General features: G+C 42.8%; 1 protein-coding gene across 1 annotated transcript; it reads right to left on the reverse strand.

Annotated features, from left to right (window-relative positions):
• Positions 1 to 4,237: 4,237 nt before the first annotated feature.
• On the reverse strand, positions 4,238 to 18,995 carry LOC135224771 (marginal zone B- and B1-cell-specific protein-like). The gene is given in 5 exon segments (XM_064264094.1): positions 4,238 to 4,856; positions 4,859 to 4,883; positions 17,961 to 18,062; positions 18,191 to 18,292; positions 18,946 to 18,995. Coding segments are annotated over 5 exon segments (366 nt in total). The 3' UTR covers positions 4,238 to 4,769.
• Positions 18,996 to 19,529: the final 534 nt, after the last annotated feature.

Consider the following 19,529-nt stretch of genomic DNA (forward strand, 5'->3'; position numbering starts at 1 on the left):
GCTGTATGACGTCCGACAGAAATTTCAAAACTCGCGGCACACGCAGTGGGCGGCCAGGTGGTAGTACCCATTCCCGCCGCTGGGGAGCCGGATATCAGGAACCGACCTTCCCATTTTCTATTCTATAGTTTTTATTATGTCTCTGTCTCCTGAGGGGAGGAGGGCGGGCACTTTAATTATATATATCTGCCGGTAAGTATGAACAAACTTAATTGTATAATAACAATAACATTTTGTTCATGCCACTTACCTGACAGATATATATATAGCTGAATCCCACCTTCGGATGTGGGAAGAGACAGAAAAGGATTTTTTAGGAAACTTAAATTAAGTAGATGAATATACATCTTGGTTCCTTACCTGTTTGCAAAGTAGACTATGTGATTACTGTCACGTAAGGCTGCTTTTTGCTTAATCACAGAGTTGCCAGCCAGGTGGAGACCTGTAGTGCTGGTGCGCTCTGGATGATCTGTCAACGGGTGCGAGACCTCAGCGTGACAAGATCATCGAGGCCATACAAATGAGGCAACGAGCAACTGACCACCACCTGACCCAACTATTCACAAAAACCCCTTAAAACTACTAAAGGATGGGAGATCTTCACATAAGACTCACCACAACCTAAAAACACAACAACCTAACTTAAACCTAACTAAGGGATAGGAAAGAGCTACTTCGGACCCCAATACTGTGTCCGCAGAAACGTATGGCCCCAGTGCATTACAATCGTCATAGATCGTTCTCACATCCCTTAGGTAATGTGAGGCGAAGACGGAGTTACTCCTCCAAAAGGTGCAATCAAGGATGTCCTTGATTGACATGTTCTTTTGGAAGGCAAGAGAGGTAGCGACGGCTCGTACTTCGTGCGCTTTTACTCGGAGAGGCTCAAATCAGTCTTCTGTGAAAGATGAATGAGCCTCCGAATGGTATCCCTTAGAAAGAAAGCAAACAGCATTCTTCGATAAAGGTAACTGGTCTCTTCACAGAGCACCAGAGGTTACCTGAGGGACCTCTTACCTCTTTTGTTCTATGTACATAGAACTTGAGAGCCCTGACCGGGCACAGGACTCTCTCTGGTTCTTGGCCAGAACTTGACATACCCTTGATCTCGAAAGTCTCGGCCAAGGGTTCGAAGGATTTTCATTCTTCGCCAAGAAAGTTGGGTTCAACGAGCAGACAGCATGTCCCCTTTGAATCCCATTAACTTGCTAAACGCTTGAATTTCACTAACTCTCTTAGCCGTCGCAAGAGAAGTTAGGAAAAGAGCCTTCCTTGTCAGGTTTCGAAGAGACGCTGTCTGAAGCGGTTCGAAAGTGCTCGACATAAGGAATTTAAGGATACATCCAGGTTCCATGATGGAGGTCTCATTTGAGGAACCTTCGAGGTCTCGAAAGACTTTAAAAGGTCATGAATATCCTTGTTGTCAGACAGGTCGAGGCCTCTGTGCTAAAAACCGCTGACAACATGCTTTTATATCCCTTGATGGTAAGGGACCGCTAATTTCTGCACATTCCTGAGAAGAGCAGAAAATCAGCTATCTGGTTCACAGAGGTCGAGGAAGAGGAAACTCCCTCCTTTTTTCCACCCATGCCCTGAAGGAAGGTCCCACTTCGATTGGTAAACAGCTCTTGTGGAAGCACGTCTCGCATGTGCGATCGCTCTCGCAGCTGCTTTTGAAAAACCTCTCGCTCTGGCCAACTTTTCGATAGTCTGAACGCAGTCAGACCCAGAGCGGAGAGGTTTTGGTGAAACTTTCGAAGTGAGGCTGTTTGAGTAGATCTTTCCTCCAGGGCAAGGTCCTTGGAAAGTCTTACAAGGAAAAGACATGACCTCTGTGAACCATTCTCTCGCAGGCCACATCGGAGCGATCATGGGTTAACCTCGTCCCTTCCGAGGCCGCAAACTTCCTCATGACTTCCCCCAGAATCTTGAATGGTGGGAAGGCGTATAAGTCTAGGCCCGTCCAATTCCAAAGCAAAGCGTCTACCGCATTGCTTCTGGATCCAGGACCGGGGAGCAGTAAAGAGGAAGTCTCTTGGTCCTTGACGTTGCGAATAAGTCGACCAGTGGAACGCTCCCCACAACGTCCACAGGTCTCGACAAACGTCTTCGTTCAAGGTCCATTCCGTCGGTAGGACTTGGTCCCGCGACGACTGAGAAGGTCTGCCCTGACGTTTTGCACTCCTGCAATGAATCTCGTCAGGATAGTCACCTTTTTCCTCTTTGCCCACAGCAGAATCTCTCTTGCTAGGAAAACAACCGTTCTGGAGTGTGTTCCTCCCTGGTTTTTTAAATAAGCGAGTGCTGTGGTATTGTCCGAGTTTATCTGAACAATCTTGTTCTCCAAACTCTTTTCGAAGAACTGCAGGGACAGAATACTGCTGCCTCATACATACTGTTGTGGGGGTCTACCGATGCTTTCGGTAGCCTCACCTTACAATCAGCCCTCACCACACTCTGAAACTCACAACACTTGATCCAGACATATCTATATAGAAAAGTCAATCCAAAATCAAAAAACGGTCCACTATTGCGCATGCCAATTCAACAATCCAATTCAATACCAGAAAAAAATCATCAGATACTTAAAAGCGAGTCAATTTCCAAAAAATCCTGAGTCAGAAGGTCTGTAAACAGATGTTTACCAACCGGCGACAGAAAAAAATATGAATAGAAAAATGGGAATGGTTCCTGATATCCGCCTCCCAGCGGCGGGAATGGGTACTACCACCTGGCCGCACCCACTGCGTGTGCCGCTAGTTTTGAAATTTCTGTCGGACGTCAGAAAATACAGCTATATATATATCTGTCAGGTAAGTGGCATGAACAAAATATGCTTTCAGAATTTAAATAAAATCACATCACTACAATAAGAATGCTTTTCCCATTCAAGGCCTGATGTGGCAAGATGTTTCATGATTATTTCCTATAATTAGGTTTTTTGTATACAAACTACAGCACACACTTCCTTCCATCAACTGACTAGTATTGTGAACGGTGTTTACATCTTGCTAAAAATTGCAATTTCTGAAATGTGTGGCAAATGTGCACGAGGTAAAATTACTCTAGCTGTATGACAATTGAACTGCATCATGATTTTATAGGTACATTAAAATCTATATGCAATGCATATTTTCTTGCTGGTTAAAAATACATTTACCAAAAGATCATACTAATTACTCTGATAAGTCTTGACAACCTTAGGTGTGTTCTTTCCTGTTAATCTACTATTTCACAAAATAAGCCAAGTGTCCTGTTAATCATGTTATCTAAAAGATCGGTTATACCTTCAAGCTGTGCCATAAGTTTTTTCAGCATTGTTTAACATTTTATCCTGAATTTACATAAGCTAATACGATAAAAACAAAAAAAAAGTTAGTGCAAAGTTTACAATGGTAAAAACTTAAGAGGATAAAAATCTCAGTACATTGTTACTGAAAACAAATGTTTAATTTTAATACCAACTCTGGTTCAGTGGAACATCTGACTTTTATAAAAGAAATATTTTACCATTATTTTTTTCTGCTCCAGCCAGAATCACATCTGTTAGTAATTCAGAAAAAATAACCTGCATTGAAATGAAGTTTTTCTTAATTCTGAAACTGAAATTTGAGAGATCAGGTATTTAGTTTCATGTACATTACTATAAACAACATGATCCTTGAAAACACACTGTTATTTTATTGCTGAACTTGCAAACATAAATTTCTCACTTCTGGTGGTACCTGTGGTATCCTATATAATGATCATCAAACATACATATAAAGACAACACCCATTTAATATTGTCAACCTGCATAATAACTCTGGTACTACTTGCAGGGTGAAGTTCAACATTCATACAGTAGATCAACCATCATGTAATATTCTTCGAATATGAAGGAAACTACTTCCTCAGTGGCAGAGAGTAAAATAGCTGTTAAACAATCTCTTCATATGCTACAGAATTTTGAATTTTACTTTATCAAATTGAGATCACGTATTATTAACATACTGAGAACTGGTTTAAATAATAAACATTCACTTACAGCAAATGGCACTGGATTTGTTATCTATTGTAGTTTCAAACATTATACAGTGGCTATATGACAAATGCTTGTACATACTTTACATAACTGTACTGTCCTTCCACGGTGGTTACTTATATGGATATATACATCCTGATCAGAGGAAAAGAACTCAAATATGGTACAGTAGTGACAAAATACTTGGAGAACATTGTGTAAAAAATCCTCATGTACTATCAACAATTTCACTATGTACCTTTTGATAATTCAACATTCTCAATAAAATGATGAATTTTCAGGGTAAACATACAAATGGTGGTAACTGTAAATTGTACCTTATACTGTACTCAGTGTACATAAAAATAAAACTCTAGAAAATAAATAATTGCCAATGGTCCCTAAAAGCAAATGGCACGATAAAAATTAAACCCTGAAACTTTCCTGGCATTTTACAACACTACAAACCTTAAAAGTACATTTATAACCAATTGATGTGACCTTAAATTTGAGATACAAATGCATAAATGACTACAATATAAAGTTATCATCATTATTATTCTGCCAGACACAGAAAAATCATTGACTCTCTACAAGGCAGAGTAAATAAATTCTTGCTAATATTTCAATAAATTGTTTTTTCATGATTAGTTCTAAAACTGATGAAGTGCAATTCATTGTGAGAAAAATATTGTAAAAATCACGCTAAAATGTTGCAGTACATAATCTCTAATGTTATACTAAGACTTACCCAAAGAATTATTTATCAAAACTCATCATGAATATAGTCAAATTCTTCTCCGTCTTCATAATCATCATAATCATCACCAGGCCATGGACCCCAGTCAGAGGACTACATGCTGCAAAAAGCCCATCACCTCTGCAAAATAAAAAAAAAAGTGTAAGGATGAAATTGTAAATTAAGAGAGCTAAAGTGGAAGAAAAAGCCTGGAAAAATACTGAGTAGTATTGATGAAAAAAAATGTAATAAAGGTTGCATCAATGGATAAACAGCACTGCAAGATATAAGCCAAAAACTTTTATTATATCCAAAAGACTTCCTTCCCTTACTCTACAAGAAAGAACCTTTAGGGGAAGAAAGATTGAGGTGAAGATAAAAGCCAAAATGTTGTCTAAATCAAAGAGGCACTAAGTTTAGCAGCAGAAGGAATAAGACGAGTGCGAATGTAGTGAGGCTGGTCAGTGCAAGTTTGGTGCTGTGGGTGTGAGAAAGCCAGTGCAATGTTGAGTGACAATGGGCCTGAGTTTGTTGGAGGACCGTTGAGCAAATGTTGAGAGAATGGGGGATAGAGTATGTACTGATGACTCCCTACATGCCTAGTGGTAAATGGGTTAGCAGAGAGAACCTTAAAACTTTGAGTGAACTGTTAAGAATGATGACTGAAAGAGAGAATGTATAGGATTTGTCGTTAAGTACGTATCAGTACCTTAAAAGCACTGGCATATATCTGAGCGATTGCATAATGACTATGAAAGAACTTGTGAATGCAAGATTAAAGGAGATGTGGAGACTGGCTGACGAAAGATCTGAGAGTTGTAAAGGTAGTAATTGAAAAAGGTAAACTAACAGTAGGTAAAATGCATGACAAATATGAAGGACCATACGTGGTAAGAAGGGTTTGGTCAAATGGGTTTAGTTATATATTGGAGTATGAAAATTAAAAAGGAGAAAAAGAGGAAATATGAGCACACCATAATCAGTTGAGAGGTGGAAAGAAATTCCAGAATATTTAAAAATACATCAGATATAGAAATCTTGGCAGAGAGAAAGTAGAGAAGTTGTTTGTAAAAGAAGAACAGGATATTGTCTGGGGAAATAAACAAGTAGTGATGGTTACAAAAAGGAAAAAAGGAAGGTAGTCAGGAAAAACGGAAAAGCCTGTAAAAGGAATCAGGAGAATGGAATTAGAGAGAACACTTTTGCTAAGTTGTTTTAATGAAAGTTTGCAGGTGGCAAATATGATTTTGAAGGATTTGTTTGGGATACAGCAGATTGATTTAATAAAGCTACTGGGACAGCTGTTTGAAAAAACAAATAATTTGATAGTGGGGTTAGAATTAAATAATACTGAAGATACCTACAGTATTTGTGGTTTTCTGTTGACTGAAGAGGTGGAGAATGAGTGTAGGTGTAAATGTGATCAAAGAAGAGTTGGGAGTGACTTGAAGTGTGATTGGGGGATTCCCAGTGGTCTGGACCAGAGAAAGAGAGTGTGGAAGAAGCGTTAAGGAGTTTGTCAGGTATTGAGGAGGATTGAAACCGACCTTGAGCCCAAAAAATTATGTGATCAGTCTAAAAGTACAGGAAAGCGAATGAAGGTGTGTGGGAGACAGAAACCATGAACCAGCAGTCAGGCCCAGTTACGGAGTATGAATGAATAGCAGAGAGGTTTTTAGTGGTTAAGGGTAAGAGGGTTACATTCTCTGGTAAGGGGGAATGTGGTAGTTCGTATTTTTTTTAATATAACAGAAAGAGAAAAGAAGTTTACCTCGTCACGTATGGGGAAAGAAAAGGATTGTAATTAAAGGCAATGGGTTTGGGTGACCTGGTTCGTATGAAAAAGTATTTTTTATTTATATTTTTTTTTTAGTTGTAAATGCTATTGAAGTTTCCTTTATCTGTTATAGGAGTCTAACTTCTCCCCCTTCCGTGGATGGATCTAAAAGTTTTGCAAAGATATTTACTTTTATGTGAAGTTACAGTCTGTCAAAAGAACTGTTGAACATTTTAATTATATTATGTAAAAGACAAATTTATTGTTGGTGTGGATTAATAAATTTTCTTGTGAACTGTGTCCATAGAGGCAAGGTATTGATATATGTACTATATGTATCTGTTTGACAATAAGTTGACTTACTAAAGTCCCTGGTATTAAAGGCCAATTGATATTGACTGTATATATATATTTCAACTGTTTCTCGATATGATTTAGTTTGGTTTTATAGAGTAAGCAGTTATAGAAAACTGATGTGTGCTTGAGTGTACATGTGGTTGAATGTGGTATATTTTCCTTAGATATTCTTTATTTTCCTAAAAAATATAAGAATTTCATTATTTATGATTTCATTATTTATATTTTCATGCTGTAGTATATTTGCATTGATGTTCGAAATGTTCTAATTTTAGCAACCTTGAGTTGTAAAGGGACCAAAATTCCATTGTTTAATGTTTAGTAGTAGTTATAGAATAAATTAGTATTAAGGAAAATTCAGTCTGAATAGCCTTAGGTAGCTTCACTTGAAACCATCTGCCTTTGCTTATTTTGTCATTTGGCCCAAACATTGCCTCTACATCATTGGAAGTCTTGAAACAGAGGATAGGCATGATTGCTAAGAAGAACCTATGCACAAAAAAGGTGCCCTTGCCCTGGACACGACCACAATAGGGAATAACCAGATACTAATGGTGTCACCTACCCTGATACTATGAGCCACTACCCATCCATTAAGACTGGTGGGCACTCCAGGTACAAAGTATCCACAGGCTCCCTAAAACTCGACACCATACGTCAAGCAAAAAGACAGAAGAGAGAGAATCTCTCCTGTGCTTCTTCCCCCAATACAATGCCAGCCACTGTTAATAGACCGAGGGTACTGCAATTTTCAAACACTGTTTCAACTTCTTTTTAAACAATGAGACATGAAGATCGATTTGCACCTCCAAAAGGTCTGCTCAAGAATGGACAAGAGGGATAAATTGTGCTTGAGGACGAGAGACATAGCAACTGCTCAGACTTCATACGCCTCAGAGATCAAGTCTCTTATACAGAATGGCAGAACATTCTTCGAAAGTGGACAAGAAGGATTCTTGACAGAACACCAGAGGTTGCTAGCACATCCTCTGATCTCGGTCCTTCTCCTCCAGCCCCAAGATTTCCATTAAACTTAATATGGAAGGAAGGAGGCCAAGATGGATCCTCATTCTTGGCTAAGAAGCTTAGAGTTAAAGAGCACACTATCCAGCCCCCTGGAAGAAGCCTACCTCTTGTCACAGGTTGCAGTTCCACTTTACAATTTGGCCATTACCAAAGCTATGAGAAAGTCTTCCGCATGAGGTTCTTGAGGGAAGGGGAACTGAGGAGCTCGAAAGGAGGAACCTGCGAGCCATTTAAGAACTACATCTAAATCAGACTACTACTGCTTGGAAGTGTTGAATGATTTGATGAGGTCATTAAGGTCCTCGTTAGATGGAAAGGTCCATAACTAAGTGCTTAGAAAAACTGAGGAAAGCATCGCTCGGTATCCTTAAATGGTGGATGAGGATAGACTCCTAGAGGTTCTCAGGTAGAGGAAAAGTCTGCTATCTGGGTTCAAAAATGTCTCAGAAGACGAGATGTTATGCCTGAGGCAACCACTAATGAAAAAACTGTCCCACTTTGACTGGCAGACATCACAATACGATTGTCGCCTGCACTTTGCAATAACTTCTGCAGCTGCTCTGACAGTCTGAAGCCTGTCAGAGTGAGACGGCCTGTCAAAGTGAAGTGACAACTGTTGGTGGTATCTCTTGAAGGGAAGTAGTTAGAGTAGCCACTGTCTTTGGGTCATAGCCTTGGAAAGTCTACCAGAGTAGAAAGGTCCTGGGAACCATTCCTTTGGGGGTCTGAAGGAGCTACAAGGGTCATCGAGGAATTGGGGTGTGACACAAACCTGTTTCAAGAGGACCTTCTTCCCTCATACATGCTGAAGGGCGGAAAGGCATACAGATCCAGACACCGACCAGTTGGAGCATGGCATCTGTCACCCATGCCAGGGGGATCTGGGGCTGCAATCTGCCCAACTTGACAAGATCTCAATAGATGACAGAATCCCTAGAGGGCTCACCCTTGATGGGCCCAAACCGAGACGAGAGGCCAAGGAAACTGTGTCATCTGGAGGCATTTGTGATTCTTCTTTGGGTTTGGGGGATGGAAAATCCTGAAAAGTCTGAAAGTTGAGAATCATCCCCAATAGAGAATCTACTGTCGGAGCTAACTGGGACTTCTGTGATTGAGGGCGCTTATGTCTAGGACTGGTCTCCAACCCCCTGACATTTTGGGGACTTGAACTAACAGACGATTGTAAAAGCCCTGTGTGTGTATGTCCTTGACTTCTTCGATGGCTCTCTTCAGAAGGAGAGAGGATACTTCTTCAAAAGAGCCGAATGTTTCCTCTTTAGCCTCCTGAGTAGGCTGTCAGACTATGGGAGAAGTGACCAAACGAAGGTTCTCCAAGAGCAGGATGCAGTAGCCCTCCTTTGAAATCTTGAGGATCCATTGGTCTGGCACCCTGTGATCCCACTTCTAGAATGGAAACGGATGTTGGAGTGAGGCCTAACTTGCGACTTGGGCTTACTCCCATGATAGGGATCCTGTTGCAGAGGAGAGACTCTCTTGAGACCATCTTGGGAAAAAACAACGACAAAGAACTCTTGGGTGGGGCGCTTGGCAGACTGGGATAAGAGGCCCTTAAGTGGATTTTCTTCTGGGGGTGTGACACGATCAATTCCACAGTCAACTGGGGGGAAAGGTGAAAACAACAATGTGGACTTCTGAGACTGTGTGACTCCTCTGGTGGTGAAGGAGCACCATAGTTTCTCTCGTTTTAGGAACTCCAATAAAGAAAAGGGACCTGAGCCATCCCTGATGGCTTTGTCCAAGCCCTTGAAGTCCTTGATCATCTTTGCTAAGGGCTCCCTGCTGTCCAATCAAGGAAACTTAACACTTTGAAAAGATTGAAGTTCTTGACGAGGTGGTCCAGCTCAGAAGAAGAGAACAAAACTTCCACCGAAGCGAAACCTGAACAACGAGAATAGCTGATAAGTTGGAGAAGTCCCCTTGGGAAGAGGCAGAGACTCCCAGTGAGGGAGCTTCCCTAATAGCTTATAACTGGTATCTCCTCTTGACCAGATGAGAGGGGGGGCAAGATGGGCGAAAGTTGCCTTGCTCTGCTCTTTATGTTCAGAGCCAGTCTTTAATTTTTTAACACTTTCTTGGAAGATGATAAAAGAAAAATCTTTGGGAAGCTTTGAACTGATCTTCTGGTAGGCTCTTGATGATAATGCAGCTGGCACGAAAAAAAGCAGGAAAACTCGCTAACAGGTAGGCGAAGAATAGTTGCAAAGGCTGAGGGAGAAGAGTCTTGGTCGATCTTCTCATCATCCTCTGACGAGATGGGAGACAGGGATAAATCCTTTGAAGGTTTAAAGGTAGAAGCTTTTCCTAAAGAAGCTCATGATTTCTGAAAGCTGTTTCTTGATAGGCGCCAACAAGGGATCATCTGGATCTAAGAGGGTTCTTAGTGCTTGATAGTGGTAGATGGGTGATGAAGTAGTAGGTACCGGGTGCCCTGGTTGATGGTGTCGGGTGCTCGGAAGATGTTGCTGGGCGCATGGGAGCCGACACTGGGCTCTCGGGAGCAAGCGCTGGGCACTTGAGATGGGATGGGAGCTTGGGCGACAGGCACTTAGTGTGGTGCTTGGCATCCAAAATAGGGCGCCTGGGAGAGACCAAAACCGATGAGTCCCATGGATGCATAGGCAGTTGCACCGACATGAAGACTGAGGTATCCACGTCAAAGCTGCAAGGAGCCTGTGTGCTGCCTTTCCAACAGCAGTCTCTCAAAACCAAATGGGATTTTGCAACAGGGGTAAGCAGTATGTGGGCAAACTCCAACAGCCTCCTTTGGACTTCAGGTATGTCTTCTGCCATTTGGTTTGGGGAGCGGGACAGTGACCTTCATTTAGATCTGATGGGATGAGAAACCACCTCCTTCATTTGCACGTTACAGGACACTTTTTCACTGAACACTTGTCCGTAAGAACTTTAAGGGATGCCCCTATCTCAGACACTGAACTTACACCTAGGTTCAAACTTCTTATCAACTTGGATCTGATCCTGGAATCAAGATTGGCAATGGCAATTGGGGTCAGAAAGCATGGCAGTATGTGGAATGATAGGAGGGGGGGCTGACAATAGTACTGTGGCCAGGAGTTGAAGGAACAGCAAGGCTTAGGTGAAGAATCTAGGCTAACAGAAGCCCTACTCTCAGCCCACACAGCCGCCTTTCTTTTTCTCTTCCTTTTAATTTTACTATGGTGAGACTCAAGAGCATTCCACCTTCATTTCAATCCCTACATTCCCTAAATGTATTTTCCCTCGAACATACCTGGCCCCTACAGTTAGTGCACCTCTGTATGTGCATCATAGCAAAGTTTAGTTAGCCTTACCTTGCAGCCTTTGCTACAATAGCAAATGCTGGAACGCACTGGAATCAGACACAACTATCAAAAGACCTAGCTTAACAGACAAAAAACCAAAACAGCAGTTTGAGCTACAAGAAAGTGAAATACTCAACTGACTTTCTTCTTTTGGCAAACACAAAATCACTGGCGAAACAGGCAGAACTGCAGAGACTGACGTGTTGCCATAGCATGCATAAAATAGAATGAAGCTGCCATCGGCTATGAGTCGCTACAACAATCCTGTGAAGTGGCAGGGCCTGTCACCCCCTGCTCTGTAACTGATGCTTTGCTGCAAACGTTTGTATTTAGGAATGCCTGTGCGAGCATAATCGTTAGCTAAGTAATTACTTTGGTAAGTTACTTATAAAAATATGAAATTTTCATTATTAAAATAAGAAGTTTTATTGTATACTTACCGAACAATTATAGAGCCGTGATTTCCACGAGCGGCAGGATACTAAATTCAAATTTAGCGCGTCGGCGTCGCCAACACTGGTGGTGATGACGTCATCTCCCTCCACTCGCGGGAGAACCAGGTACAACTGCCCAGGTGAATCCAATTCTTTCTGCCCGTCCGTCCACCTAATGGGGAGGAGGGTGGGTATAATCATAATTGTTCGGTAAGTATACAATAAAACTTCATTTTAATATGAAAATTTCATTTTTATTGTAGTGTCTTACCGAACAATTATAGAGCTGATTACACATTTATGGGAAGGTGGGATTCAGTGACCACTAGTATTTTTAAATGGTTACATTTTATTGCAATACCAGTAAACACTCAAGGTGTCTGTTGTACCTTACCTTGTAAGAGAGCTACAGCAGACTGTTACTGCCTCTGGTCGGTGCTCTTCTTACTATTGTAGAGGAATTGGAATTTGACCAAAGTTAGCCTCTACAGGAGTGGAATCCTTCCGTAGTTCAAGCGAGTCAAGGCTGACTGACGGAGGATAGTAACAACAAAGATTGCCCTTGCCCTGGGCTAAGACCAGAAATTCAATCATACAAAACATTTGTCACCAACACCAGATTTAAAAACATATATACCCAACCATTGTAAAATCTGACCTAACAGACTGGTGAGTATCCCAGGTACTCAGTACCCCCAGCTTCCCTTGAACTCGACAACCTATTCAAGGTGAAAAGTTAGCATAGAGGTGACGACCCCTGTGCCGTTGTTCCTTCTCCCAACACCATGCCAGAAACCGCCACCGGACCTAACGTTTTACAATTCTCGAAAACCGTTTCTATCTCTTTGAGATAATGACTCGCAAAAACCGAATTCGATCTCCAGAACGTGCTCTGAAGAATCGAAGCTAAAGATAAATTCTTCTGAATGCTAAAGAAGTTGCCACTGCTCTAACCTCGTGAGCTTTAACTCTCAGAACGGAAAGATTGTCGTTCTCGGACTGACTGCGAGTGAGGTCTTCCCTGATAAGCTCTCTAATAAAGAACGAAAATATTACATTCTTTTTAGAAAGAGGACGAGAGGGATTTTGAACCGAGGTCCAGAGCTTAGAAGATTGTCCTCTAATACCCTTAGTGGCAAACAGATACTGCTTAATAGCCCTGACTGGACATAAGAGCCTTTCTTCCTCCTCATGTCCAACCAAATCAGATAAGTTCCTTACCACAAAACTCCGGCCTCGGCCAAGGATTAGAAGGATTCTCATTTTTGGCTAGAAAGGTCAAAGATACCGAAAATACAGCATTGCCTTGAGAGAAACCGACTCTTTTGTCTATAGCGTGCAATTCGCTGACACGCTTAGCAGAAGCTAGTGCAATAAGAAAAAGTGCCTTCTTAGTCAAGTTCCTGAGTGAAGCCGACTTCAAAGGCTCAAACGGTGGCCCCATGAGGAACTTAAGCACCACATCTAAGTTCCAAGCCACTGTATCTTGCGGGAGCTTAGTGGTTTTCGAAAGTACCATAATGAGGTCCGACAGATCTGAATTGGAGGAAATATCCAAACCTCGATGTCGAAAAACCGAAGAGAGCATGGCTCTATATCCTCTGATCGTCGAAGGAGCAGTTTCTTAGAGTTCCTAAGAAATAGAAGAAAATCTGCTATTTCTGTTAAGAGGTCGCAGAAGTAGAGACTTTAGTATTCTACACCACTCTCTGAAGATTCTCCACTTCCCTTGATAGAGTTTGTTAGAAGACTCTCTCCTACAACGACGATAGCTTCTGCAGCTCTTCTTGAAAATCCTTTCGCTCTGACAAGATTCCGGACATTCTGAACCTGTCAGAGCTAGAGCGGACAGTTTTTGGTGGAACCTCTTGAAGTGAGGTTGTTTGAGAGCCACCCCTTCTCTGGAGGAAGAAGTCTGGGGAAGTCTACAAACAACTGGAGAAGGTCCGGGAACCACTCTTTTCCTGGGCCAAAGGGGAGCGATTAACGTTAGTGTTACATTGCTGTGCGACATGAACTTGTTCAGCACCCTCTCTTATTAGACCGAACGGAGGGAATGCATAAGCTTCCAGACCCGACCAATCCAACAGCATTGCGTCCACCGACCAAGCTAGAGGATCTGGGACTGGAGAACAAAAGAGAGGAAGACAGTTTGTTCCTTGATGTCGCGAATCAGGTCTATTGACGGTCGTCCCCCAAAGGCGCCAAAAGTTTCTGGACAAATCTTGGTTGTTCCAAACTCCACCCTCCAGAGGTAACACTTGCTGTTGACGACTTAACTCGTCCGCCAGGACGTTCATCTTTCCCGGAACAAATCTCGGACTAGCTGAACCTTCGCTTCGTTTGACCACAAGAGGAGATCCTTGGCTACTTCGTACAGAGAGAAAGACTGAGTCCCTCCCTGTTTCCGCACGTACGAGAGAGCCGTGGAGTTGTCGGAATGCACTGCACTACTCGACCTTCTACTAAGCTCCGAAACTGTCTGAGCCCCAAGAAAATTGCTAACAGTTCCTTTACATTTATGTGGAACTTCTTCTCCTTCTCCGACCAAGCTCCTGAAGTCCGTTGATTTCCCAGTAGGGCTCCCCAACCTGTGTCCATGATGCGTCGGAAAAGAACTGTAGGTTCGGGAGGATGGGTCGTAAATCTACCCTTCTTCCAACCTTGCTCGAGAGAGCCACCACCTTAGGTCCTCTTTTATTTGATCTGTGACAGGAAAGGTAATCGAGTCTGGTTGTGTCTTCCTGCACCAAGAGGCTCTCAGGAAAAACTGCAGAGGTCTCATGTGACAGTCTTCCCAACGCCACAAATTTTCTCCACTGACGTCAATTTGCCCAGGAGCCTCATCCACTGATTGCAGAACTTTCCCTTTTTGTCCAAGAACTCCTGAACTGTCTCCAGACAGCCCTTGAACCCTCTTCGGGGACAAAGAAAACGCCCGAAAAACTTGAGCATTCAGAATCATCCCCAAATAAAGGATGCTCTGAGATGGAACCAACTGGGACTTCTGTTTGTTGACCAGAATTCCTAACTTTCTGGCAAGATCCAGAGTTGTTCCAATGTCCTTCATGCACCGACTCTCTGATTCCGACCGGAGAAGCCAATCGTCCAGATAGAGGGAGATTCTTACTCCTAATATGTGCAGCCAGCTTCCTATCGGGGATAGAACCCTGGTGAAATACTTGAGGGAGCGGTCGCTAGTCCGAAGCAAAGCGCCCGAAACTGAAACACTTTGCCTTCGAACATGAACCTCAGGTACTTCCGAGATTCGCGATGTATCGGCATGTTGAAAATAAGGCGTCTTGCATGTCCAGAGAGACCATCCAATCCCCCTGTCTGATGGACACCAGAACCGAACCTGAGTGGTCTCCATATGAAATTTTGTTTTCTGACATGCAAGTTCCACGGGCGCCTCACATCCAAAACCGGCCTCCAGCCCCCTGATGACTTGGGGAACTACAAAAAGGCGATTGTAAAGCCTGGAGGAAAATCCCCTTCTATCTGTTCTATCGCTTCTTGAGAACAAGCGCTTCCACTTCTGCGGCTAGCGCCAGAAATTTGTCTGAGCCCGGAGAGTATGCCTGGAATGGATTGGCACAGGTGAGAGCGAGGGAGGTGAAACGAGAGGAATACGATAGCCGAACTTGAGTACTTGCACTACCCAGGCTTCTGCTCCTCTGTTTTCCCATTCCTCCCAAAACAGAGCCAGCCTGGCTCCCACTGGTGCATGAAGAAAACCGAGCTTTCATTTGGAAGGTTTGTTAACCTTGGCCGAGGCCTTAGACTGAGGTCGCAAATTCGACTTCGGCCGAAAGAAGCGCTTGGGTTTTCTCCCTCGAAAAGGCACTTGGGCCAGAGGAGAAACCGAAGGAACAGTCTCCACAGGAGCTTTAGGTCTCTTCTTAGTACTGTGCCAGTAAATCCGAGTAGATTTCTTATCTAGCGCAGACGAAATTGACAACACTACATCGTCTGGAAAGAGGTTATCTTTCACAAAGGAGCAAACAGAGAGCAGACTTTCTGTTGGGAAGTAACCCTTTTAGAAGCAAAGGAGCACCAAAGTTGCCTTTTCTTAAGGGTACCAAAGGCGATGAGCGAAGCTAACTCATCACATCCATCCCTAATGGATTTGTCCGCACAGGACAGAACACCAATCCAATCCTCCGCTAACTCCTGAGAAAGAGAAGGACAGTCTTCGATCTTGGCCGCTAAAGCGCCAATAGTCCAATCAAGGAAGCTAAGACTTCCAAAAGTTTAAATTGATTCTTTACAACGTGGTCCAACTCAGGCGCTGTAAAGAAAACTTTCGCTGCGGCGAAAGCAGATCTTCTAGAGGAGTCTATTAAACTGGAGAAGTCTCCCTGGGAGGAGGCAGAAACTCCCAGAGAAGGAGCTTCCCCAGTTACATAAAACCTCATACCTCTTACGAAGCAACTTAGAGGGAGGGTAAGTAAGCAAAAAGAGCCTTACCTAAGTCTCTTTTCATAGACATCCATTTCTCAGTCTCTTTCAACGAATGTCTAACCGCTTTAGATAGAACAAGTTTTGGGAGGAGAGGGTCTGAAGTTTTCCTCCTCATCAAAAAAGTTGAAGTTGGGGAGCGCGGAGCGTTTTCTCAAAATAATCTGGATAAGATACCAGAAGAAATCTAAGGAGACGTGAATAACACGAGAGGTGATGTGAATCCTCCTCCTCTACTTCTTCTTCATTCTCCGATACCGCCGAAGAAGTAGACGGAACTACAACCGGATCTGAAGGTTTCGAACCACCATTGGGACTCATTTATCCAGTTGGTTAACATCTCTAACTGCTTGCGCAAAGGCGCCAGAGACGAATCAAAAACAGTTAACGTAGGCTTGGAAGAGCCTAAATGTTCAGCCGGAGGCGGAAAAACTACTTGCGCCTCGCTCGGAGCCGCCGAAATTCGAGGCGAACAGGCGCATCAGGCGTAACAGACTAAAAAGCGCCTAAAGAAACACCCTTAGAACTGCTAGCTACAGCGCTAAAACCACAATCTCTACTAGTAGATGGAGCCGAAAAGGCACAGATTGAGGCGACGAACGAGCGCTAACGCCGCGGCGCAACCCTACTCTCAGGCTCCTTATACCGCTTGACTGGAGGAGGCGAAGAATCGGCGCCTGAACGCCTCTTTAAGGGACGCGAAACGGGCGAATCTCGCCAGAGCGCCGCGCGACCGGAGACGAATCGCTTGAATCATTCGAAAGGCGTCTGACCGCAACACCTTTCCAATGCTTAACCGAGCCCTGTTGAGGCGCAACAGCTCAACAAGAGAGGCGCCTGTCTGTGGGCAAATCCCGATCGACTCCCTTGGACTTCCGGTATGTCTTCTCCCCGGTGCGGGGTAGCTGGACATGACCTTGTCTAGGAGACGTGTCAGGGACAGACAGACGCACCCTCAACTACACTCTTACCTGAAGCCGCTTTCCTCCAAAAACGTCTTAACTGAATTACCAAGTTGCAAAACCGTATTCGCTAGTACCGAAAATTTCTGATCTAACCTCGATTCCAGACTGGCAATGGTGTCGGAAGAAACTACACGGGAAGCCGGAGATAAGTGGGATTAGTAGGAGGAATAGGAGGTGTAATTAAAGGAGACATAACAATTTGAGGAGAAACAGAAGGAAACAGATGCATCGCAAGACGAAGCAGAGCTAAGTCTACTTTCCCTAAGCGCTGCTTTTCTAATTCTGTCTTTAGCTAATTTCTCCGAGTATGAACTAAAAAACTTCCATGAGAATCAGTCCAATCACTACACTCGTTACATGTTCGATCTTGCTGAACAAAAACTGTCCCTACACCTTAACACATTTAGTGTGAGAATCATACTCTAACTTGGATAATCTTAGTTTACATCCTGAGATGCAAAACCTAACTCCCGACGGACTAGAATCCGACATGGCAACGCCTCAAATAAAAAAGCAAAATAACAACAACGCCAAAAAAAGAAAGTTACTTCACCAATTCCGAAGATCAAATCCAACAAGAAAAAAAGCGAAGCAAAAGTCATCCAACCGCACCGACCACCGATGTTCACCGGACGCCGGCAGGAAAAGAATTGGATTCACCTGGGCAGTTGTACCTGGTTCTCCCGCGAGTGGAGGAGATGACGTCATCACCACCAGTGTTGGCGACGCCGACGCGCTAAATTTTGAATTTAGTATTCTGCCGCTCGTGGAAATCACAGCTCTATAATTGTTCGGTAAGACACTACAATAAAAATACAGTGCTTGAACTATCAAGCATCTAACATAGTACATACTGACAAACAATGAAATGGACTTACTTGCACAAGTAATCCACCAAAGAATTCCCACTTAACCATATATTGTACAGGGTCTTTTCATCAGGGGTTTCGCCTAGTAATTCATCACACATATCTTGAAGCCTGAGAAAAGAAAACACCCGCCTTAAATGACCAATGAAGCAGTTTACAGCTTGAGGATTTGATATGTTTTCATTAACAACTTTACAAAATCTCACAAAAAAATTAATATTCAAAGTTGAACATCATACCTGCGGGGCCAAATAGGGTTAACTTCAACATCAGTTTCTGGCTGAACATCAGTGCCAGGACCTGTTAATCTTTCTACACCATTAACTTCAGTCACACCATAGCTGCAATATAAAGAAATCAAACTCTCTCACAATATACATCTGCAAATAATACACAATACGATGCTTATTAAAAAAATAATCGAGCTTATTTCCAATTATGGGTAAATTTGAAATATAGACAGTGATGCAACATATCTAACCTAAATATCGGACTGCCTTGATTGTGAGTGTGATAACTAAAAAAATTAAATTTTTATGATAATTTCAAAATAAGTTTTTTATATGTAACCTTACATGAATTACTTAGCTATAGTTTCAACTTGCACGGCAGCTTAAATTTTGAAACTCGTGGTAGCACTTTTTTTGTTGTGTTGGTGACTAGCCCTGCTTGGGAAAGGGAGGAACAACTCAGCAAAGAGCTTCAATTTGTATGTGCCCTTACAAGCCATGCGAGTGTAGGAGGGCCTTACTCTCGGATTTTGGAATTGCTTGTTAAGTATAGTATTTAAGTATAGTATATGTATAAAAGTTAATTTCACCATAAAAATAAAATTTTCATATAAGTAAACTTACCAAGTACATAGCTGAACCCCACATTGACAGGAGGTGGGATACATAAACATATTTTACTCCCAAAACAATACGTAGTAATAGTAATGAAATTGAGAATAAAAAAGTTTACTAGCATTGATACAATGCCTGTCGTTTCTTACCTGATAAGAGAGCTCCTGCAAGTTAAATACTGCCTTTGGTTAGTGCTCATCTTAACCTGCAGTGGCGTGGCGGTAGCTGTGGAGGACCTCTACTTAATGGGAGCTTAGCAGCAAAGGGACATTTCTGATGGCTAGCAAAGAATCAATAGTTGCTCCTGCCCCGGCCCGGCATTTTTGTTGTACCACAATAAAATGACAATTTGTCCAAAATTGCATTTTTTCCTAACTATAAACAACCTGAGGTCCTTTTACAATAGGAGGTACTAGCGGCAGCTGGATAGGTCGTAAGCTTTCGAACAAGGGGTTCGGTAGTTAACTGCTTGTCCGACAGGCGCGCGACGCGCGACTGGGAGGTAAACAAATCACTTTTGCTTTGGCCCAAGCAAAACTGCAGAGTGAGGGGTGGCATGAGGTGGGGCTATGTGTAAAAGGACCTCAGGTTTGTATAGTTAGGAAAAATGCAATTTTGGACAAATTGTCATTTGTTCCGACACGGCATACAAACCTTCGGGTCCTTTTACAATAGGAAGACTCACTTCTTGGTGGGTGGAATCTGAGTCTTTTGTGAACAGACTGGTCCGTTC

Source organism: Macrobrachium nipponense, chromosome 12 (genome assembly GCF_015104395.2).
Source record: "Macrobrachium nipponense isolate FS-2020 chromosome 12, ASM1510439v2, whole genome shotgun sequence".
In the NCBI taxonomy this organism is placed as follows: domain Eukaryota; kingdom Metazoa; phylum Arthropoda; class Malacostraca; order Decapoda; family Palaemonidae; genus Macrobrachium; species Macrobrachium nipponense.